The sequence below is a fragment of the Triturus cristatus genome, chromosome 2_1, assembly GCF_964204655.1.
Source record: "Triturus cristatus chromosome 2_1, aTriCri1.1, whole genome shotgun sequence".
Taxonomy (NCBI): Eukaryota; Metazoa; Chordata; class Amphibia; order Caudata; family Salamandridae; genus Triturus; species Triturus cristatus.
Genome location: NC_140581.1, coordinates 1,081,012,319 through 1,081,020,213, shown reverse-complemented (window position 1 = coordinate 1,081,020,213; position 7,895 = coordinate 1,081,012,319). Strand labels below are relative to the sequence as shown.

At 52.2% G+C, this 7,895-nt stretch overlaps 1 protein-coding gene and 1 pseudogene across 1 annotated transcript; both read left to right on the top strand.

Annotated features, from left to right (window-relative positions):
- Positions 1 to 1,023: 1,023 nt before the first annotated feature.
- On the top strand, positions 1,024 to 1,179 carry LOC146866388 (U2 spliceosomal RNA; annotated as a pseudogene).
- A 3,084-nt stretch (positions 1,180 to 4,263) lies between these two features.
- On the top strand, positions 4,264 to 7,143 carry LOC146866387 (uncharacterized). Its single transcript, XM_085640531.1, has 3 exons — positions 4,264 to 4,937; positions 5,742 to 6,842; positions 7,020 to 7,143. The coding sequence occupies exons 1-3, from the start codon at positions 4,264 to 4,266 to the stop codon at positions 7,141 to 7,143; spliced, it is 1,899 nt and encodes a 632-aa protein (XP_085496657.1).
- The last annotated feature ends 752 nt before the right edge of the window (positions 7,144 to 7,895 follow it).

The window sequence follows — 7,895 nt, the reverse complement described above, 5'->3', positions numbered from 1 at the left end:
CACTAGTGCGCATCATTAACTTCCAAGATTTGATAAATCCGCTCTAGTCCTAATGCATTGCAACAAAGATGGTACCGCGATACATTCAATATATATAATTAGTAGCTTTGATATATGACAAAATAATTGTTATACCAATTCAGGATTAGGTTGTACTCTATGTGGAGCTGACGAAAGCACATTTATAAAAGGTCTAACATAGATGTGTAGGCACAGTACCGCAAGCTGTGCCCAGATGTCCCTAGTGAGCATCAAACTTTTGGTCACATATGGTGCTCACCTAATGCATTGCATGCAAGACAGTACCACAAGTGCATTCAAATAGCTATGTCCATATATATACCATTAATAGCTATGAAATGTGAACAAACTATTATTATATTAATTCTGATTAAGTTGTACTCTATGTGGAGCTGATGAAGGGAAATTTATAGAAGGTCTAATAGAAATGTGAGATGTAAAGCCACTGTACCGCAAGCTGCATCTAGATGTCACTAGTGAGCATCATAAACTTTGAATATATGGTAAATCCTCCCTACCCATAATGCATTGCACGGAAGACAGTACAACAGTAAATTCAATATATACAATTTGTAGCTTTCAAATGTGACAAAATAATTATTTAATTAATTCCGGATTAGGTTGTACTCTGTGGAGCTGATGAAGGGAAATTTATAGAAGGTCTACAATAGATGTGTAGGTGCAGTACCACAAGCTGCACCTAGATGTCCCTAATGAGTTTCAAACTTTTGGTCACATATGGTACTCCCCTAATGCATTGCATGCAATTCACTACCACAAGTACATTCAAATAGCTATGTCTATATGTACAATTAATAGCTATGAAATGTGACAAAACAATTATTATAATAATTCTGATTAAGTTGTACTGTATGTGGAACTCATGAATAGAAATTTATAAAAGATCTAATATAAATGTGAGATGTGTAGGTGCAGTACTGCAATCCCGCCTAGATACCACTAGTAAGAATCAAACTTCAGCTCACATATGGTGTTTCCATGATTGCTTCTCGGCCTTTTGGCTAAGATCAAGTGTAGTATCTGTTCTTATCAGTTTGAACGCGCAATTTTTGCGCAAGTAAAATTTGATTTTAACAGTGCTATGACTTCGACTTGGAAGTGAATAAATTTGCTTTATGCAAATTTATGCAAATTTTCGCGACGGCCCGACGTGCTTTTAATTAAGCCGGAGGAAGGACACCAGAGTGCTGGTGCCTGTTTGTTCACTATGAACTCAAAATAGAAACCCCAAGGACCTGTGGTCAGCGTTAGAGCTTAGGTAACGTTACGCTCTCTCACTCTCTCTTTCCTGGCGTTTGGGTGGACTAATGCTGGAGGCCTAAAAACCTCCTAACACCCTTCACAGGCCTGTACAGTACCCAGACCTCTGGTAAGGGGATTTATGCTTAGGTGGCCGCACCTATAACCCTGCCTTAGCTCTAGGGAGCGACTGGACAGTGTTTCTTTGCACTACAGACCATTGTGGTCTGTTGGGAGACACCCCAGGCATCCAGGCGGAGGATCCAAGGTAAAACCCGGCGGTAACCCAGAAAAATTACCGGTAGACCCAAAAATCCTCCAGAATGGAAGAAATGGACACTGGAGCCCCAGTGAACATCCCAGACGGCATCCCCTCACTGGACGCCCAGAACCCCAACCCCCCGCCCCCTGGGGAAAGTGGCCCAAGGGCAACTAAGGACGCACCTGCAGAAGCAGGCACCAGCGCTGGGCAGGCTGGTGCCCCAAAGGCCTCAGGGCCTCAGGCCTCAGGGCCAAAAACCCCCGGACCCAAAGCCCCAGGGCCAAAAACAGGTGCACCTGAACCCCCCAAAGCTGCTCAACCAGGGACCGGAGGGAAGGGGGAGGCAGGGACCAGGCAAGGGACAGCCCCCGAACCCTTCAATGGGTACAACGTCACCCACAGGCACGCCCAGGTCATGCGGTGGGAGTTAAAAGATAAGGCAGGGGCCATACTGGAAAGATCCACGTTCTTCAGTAAGGTTCTCGAACCAGCGGGGGGTCCCAGTGGCAGATGTACTAAGCTGCCAGGCTTCAGCCTCAGGCATGATTTTTCTCCTGAGCTTTGTCACCCAGGCCCTCTTCAGGAAGTACTGGGATTTCTTCCAGGCAAAGGAGAAAGAGGCACCCTACAGCAAGTTCACCCTGACGGCAGGAGTAGCGCCAGAGACCTCAGAGAAGAGGGTGACGGTCGAGATGACCAACCAACACATTCCAGACAAGGACATCGCGTCGCTTCTCATGAGGTACGGCACCCTCCGGGCGGGCCCCACAAAGGTCAGAGACAACGCCGGAGTCTGGAACACGACCTGGCGTGCGACCATCGACCTCCACCGAGATCCTAAAGGGAGGGATGGATTAAAGCACCCACCGGCAACCTTCTACCTAGGCGCGGACGAGGGGAAGATCCGTTACACGGGTCAACCTTTCACCTGCAGGAAATGCGAGGGAGTGGGACACGCCGGCAAAGACTGCCCAAAGAAGTTTTGCAGGATCTGCAAGCAGTCTGGACACGACGCAGGTACGTGCAAAGGGATCAGGATCTGCAACCTCTGCGGAGGGGAAGGCCACTCTTACTACCGATGCCCCAAGTCAGACCTGCCAAGGAGTTACGCAGCGGCAGCCGCATGGAACCCAACCTGGAGACACACCAGACCAAAAGTCTCCCCGGCAGCCAACGCAAGACTAAACACCCTCCTGGCAGAAGCCAGAAACGAGGCTGCCAAACCACCAGCAGCACCCAGGAAGGGAGACAAGGGAGGCCACGTTCCTGTGAACCCGATACCCACAGGAACAGGCCAGAAGAACCCAGAAGACCCCAAGGCGGGACCAGTCGCAGCAGAGAACCCAACACCACCAGCTGAGACGACACCGCCCCAGGAGACACACCAACCCATGGGAGACCCCGAGGACGGAGCACCACAAGGAGCCCCGCCAGGGGAAGCCCCAGCGGAATCAACCCCAGCGCCGGAACCAGAGGTCAAGGAAGTGGTGACGGAGGTAGATGACGACTCTGCAAAGGCAAAGGGGAAGCAAGAGAGGAAAAAGAAAAAGAAGAAAACGAAGGGGAAACCCGATGAGAGCAGCGGAGACGAGGACGACAGGCTCCAGGAGTCATGGAGTCAGGTCCGATCCCAGACGCTGCACCAAAAAACCACTAAGGACAGGGAAGAGGCGAAGGAGCAGAGACGCACCAGCGCCAGAATCCACAGGGCGGCCGCGCACGGAACACCACAACCCGGATCCAAGCCGGAGACATTGGAGGAGGGGACAACATCAGAGAAAGCCCCCCAGCGAGCCAACGCCCACAAAAGGAAGATGCCGGCCAGAGAAGACTTCCTGGTCAGCAAGAAGGTGAACACAGCGGGCACCACCGAGGAAGAGGAAGACAACGCCGACGCCGTCATCCTCGTAAGCGACACCGAGAGTACCGGGAACATCGCAGGAATGGAAGATGAGGAAGAGGACAAGGAGTTAGTGGAAATCCATTCGGTTCTCCAACAGCTCCACCATCAGCTCTCCATGGTGACACCACCACCGGTAACAGCACAATGGACCCCAGAAGTAGGAACAGAGGTGTCCATTGAGAGCACCGAGCATGCCCCGGAGGAAAGGGGAGAGCAGGACCAACAGGGGGTCCAAGACCCAAGTGAGGCACCCCAGGGCCTTCATCCCCAGTAGGTTCGAAACCAGATACTGACCGATAGCGCGGAGACAATGGCGATATCATTGTTCACCCTAAACGTCAGAAGCATGAAGGATCAGGTCAGGCGGGTCGGCACATTGCGCTTCCTGGCCACCCAGAACCGAGATATCTGCTTTCTGCAGGAATGTGGGATTCCGTACGCCCAGTCGTACAGCCAGCTCGAAAGGCAGTGGACGCATGGGCCGTCTTTCTGGTCTGGAGGAAACGATTGCAAATCGTCTGGAGTGGCCATTCTAATCAGGGGAAGGCAGTTCACCGTGGACAAGGTCACCGAGCAGGTCAACGGCAGAGTGCTGGTCGTGGACGGCTCGTGGGCTGGTGAGCCCGTTAGGCTCATCAACGTCTATGCCCCCCCAGAGAAGAATGAGCGACTCGAGACGTTCAGGGTGCTCAGGATGCAACTCGTGACCTCCAGAACCATTCTGATGGGTGGTGATTTCAACTGCATAGTAGAGCTGGATGGACGCAGTGGGTCTGGCTCTGCAGGGATGGACGTGACGCCCAGGCTGTTGGTGGAAATGATAGGCGAGGCGTCCCTCCATGACGCCATCGGGTGCATGGGGCCGAACGCCAGGAATTATTCCTGGAGTAGGCCGGACGGATCCGTGCGTTCACGGATCGACTTCCTATTCACCTCCCCAACAGTAAAGCCTGGGCGAAGCTCCATGGTCGCCGTCCACTTCTCTGACCACAGAGCAGTCAGTTTCGAGGGGGAACTTACAGGGAAGTTCCCCGCCGGACCAGGATCGTGGAAACTGAACTGCTCCTTGCTGGAAAACGAGGAGTTAGTGGCGAACCTCAGAACCGCGTACATAGAGTGGAGGGACGTGAAGGACCTCTTTCACTCCGCCAGCGAGTGGTGGGAATGGGTGAAGGCCAGGTTCCGAAGCTTCTTCCAGGATGCAAGCAGAGCTGCTGCACGGGAAACAAAGAGGACGTTCAGGAAACTGCAGAGCAAACTGCAGCAACTGTACGAACTCGAGCTTGGGGGATGGGACGTGGGTGACGACTTGGAGGACACCCGAAAAGAGCTCGCAGAGCACTTTAGGGTGGAATCTAAGAAAATCATCTTCCGGACCAGAACCGAGAACCTAGAGAAGGACGAGAAATGCAACTCATTCTTCTTCAAGAAACTTCACTCGACCCACACACCGCTGGTTGAGCTTCGGGACTCGGAGGGCAACCTCCAAGGGGAGAAGGAGGAAGTCATGAAAGTCGTTACAGACTTTTACGGCGAACTATACTCACCAAAGTCGTCAGAGAGAGACCAGGCGGACAGTTTCCTAGGGAGGATCTCGAAGACACTGGGTCCGGAGGAGAGAGAGGGCTTGAACGCGCCCTTCACCCTGGAAGAGCTGCACTTGGCCGCGACGACCTCCAAGAGAGGCAAGACGCCCGGAAACGACGGTCTCCCAGTGGAACTTTATGTCGAACTGTGGGATCTGATTGGACCGGACTTGCTAGACCTCTACGAGGAAGTGGCGGGCAAGGGTAGTATGCCACAATCCCTGCGTGAAGGTATGATAACACTCCTGTACAAGCAGAAGGGAGAGAGAGAAGACCTCAAGAACTGGAGGCCCATCTCCCTCCTCAATGTGGACTACAAGATTCTCGCAAAGGTGATGGCCAACCGCCTAAAGAAGGTAATAGAGAAGATAGTCCACCCTGACCAGTCCTGTGGGATACCGGGACGGCAGATTGCGGACAGCCTGGCCCTGGTCCGGGACACGATCGAGTACGTCAAGGGCCGCAAGGTCCCGACGGCCTTGGTCAGCCTGGACCAGGAAAAGGCGTTCGACCGCGTCTCCCATGAGTTCATGGACCGGACACTCAGAGCTCTGGGACTGGGCGACTTCTTCTGTGACGTGGTGAAAACAATGTATAGAGACATCTCCAGCACGGCATTGGTAAATGGCTGGAGAACCGATCCGTTCCCCGTCCTGTCAGGGGTAAGGCAGGGCTGCCCGCTTTCCCCCCTCCTGTTCATCTGCGTGATCGAACTCCTCGCCGAACGCATCCGGCAAAACAGCAACATCAGAGGAGTGAAGGTACCAGGGAGCGGAGGACGAGGAGAAGTGAAGTGCTCCCTCTACATGGACGACGTCTCCGTATTCTGCGCAGACGGACCGTCTGTGAAGGAGCTAGAGAGGACTTGTATCGAGTTTGGGAAGGCATCTGGAGCTAAGATCAACAGCGCCAAGTCAGAAACCCTGCTCTTCGGTCACTGGACCCCGACCCGAGACCCACTGCCATTCCCCATTAAGCAGGACTTCATGAAGATCCTTGGAGTCTGGTTCGGCGGAGACGGTGCAGCGGAGAAGACCTGGGAGGAAAGACTAGCAAAGACGAGGCAGAAGCTGGGACTCTGGAGCCTCCGGAAGCTGACGATCGAAGGGAAGTCTTTGGTCCTGCGGAACGAGACCCTGCCAGTGCTCCAGTATGTCGCCCAGGTATGGCCAGTGCAGACCAGAACAGCTAAGGCCATCACGAGAATGATCTTCTACTTCATCTGGAACTCGAAGATGGACAGAGTGAAGAGGGCGGTGATGTTCAAGACCCACGACAAGGGAGGCAAAGGAGTGCCAGACATCGCCACCATCCTGAGGGGGACCTTCGTGTGCCACTGCGTGAGGAACACCCTGAGGTCCAAAGATGAAAGTCACGCCGGCTTCCTGATGGCCCGTTTCTTCCTACTGCCAACATGGAGGCGCCTGGGATGGGCAGAGTGGGTGAGCTCCGTCCCGTACAACTGGGAGACCCCGTGGTTCTACAAGGAAGCGGAGAAGTTTGTGCGAGAGTATGGCTGTGAGGCAGTTCGCCCCGTCATGTGGACTCCAAAACTTCTCCAACGCCTGATACGAGCAAGAGAGATCAGTGAGCCGATCGGCTCCCTCCCTTCAGCCACAGCGGATCACGTGTGGAGAAACGTTGCATCCAAGCGCCTGACAAACCAGCACAAGGACATCGCATGGATGGCCATCCAAGGAGGTCTCCCCGTGAGAGCCTTCATGCATGCAAGAGGCCTCAACCGATACAAGTCCTGCCCGAGAGGGTGCACCGTAGACGAGACAACATACCACCTCTTCTGGGAGTGCACGTACGCGCAGGACCTGCTGAAGGCCCTAGGCACGGAGCTTAGGGCCTGGATACCTACGACCTGCATCACTGCTGACTCTGTGATGTATGGACTGTTCCCAGGGACACATACACTGGAAAACCTCCAGAGTTGCTGGAGGCTCCTGTGTTGTTTTAAAGATGTTCTCTTGTTTTCCAGAAACCGCCTGGTAGTGGGGAAAAAGGAGACATCGACCCTGGCATGCCGTAAAATGATCCACAGCCTCCTGCGTGACTACGCAGCACTAGACAGATCAGATGGAGACAGTGACGACGAAACCTGAGGACCCAAAGGGGTCCCCTTGTACCCTTACACGGGGGGGGGGCCCTGGAAGGCTCAGGCAACGACGGCGACGACAGCGGACCCAAAGGGGTCCCCAAACCCTTAAATGGGGGGGAGGCCCTAGAGGGGCCACTAAACTGTTTTTCTTCTTTTCTTCCCTTCAATCCAGGAACCAGTTTGGCAACGGGAGAGAGGAGAGGGAAGATGAAGACAGGTAAAGTAAATGTAAAAATTTACTGTATGTATTTGACTAACGTGACCTTTTCCCTTCACAGGTTAAAGGTCAACGGGATAGCTTGCGCACTTGTTGCCAAGTTTGTTACCAACGACTGACGAGCAAAAAGGGTGTTGTGGAAGGTGACGATTGATGTATCTGAACCAGAAATGACACCCTGACACGGAAAAAAATAAATAAATAAATAAATAAATAATGCATTGAATGGAAGATAGTACCACAGCACATTCAATATATACAATTAGTAGCTTTGAAATATGACAAAATAATTATATAAATTCTGGATTAGGTTGCACTCTATGTGGATCTGATGAAGGGAAATGTATAGAAGGTCGAAAATATATGTGTATGACAGTACTGCAAGCTGCACCTAGAGGTCCCAAGTGACCATCATAAGTTTTGAAGCTATGGTAAATCCACCCTATCCATAATGCATTGCATGATAGACAGTACCACAGCACTTTCAATAAATACAACTAGTAGATTTGAAATGTGCCAAATTAATTATTATAATAATT

Excerpts from the sequence above, each read along its gene's own strand:
- LOC146866387 (XM_085640531.1), top strand. The coding sequence starts at position 4,264 with ATGATAGGCGAGGCGTCCCTCCATGACGCCATCGGGTGCATGGGGCCG. Across the intron at positions 4,938-5,741 it reads TCGGAGGGCAACCTCCAAGG|CGAACTCCTCGCCGAACGCA; the intron begins GGAGAAGGAGGA and ends CATCTGCGTGAT. Across the intron at positions 6,843-7,019 it reads CACCTCTTCTGGGAGTGCAC|AAACCGCCTGGTAGTGGGGA; the intron begins GTACGCGCAGGA and ends CTTGTTTTCCAG.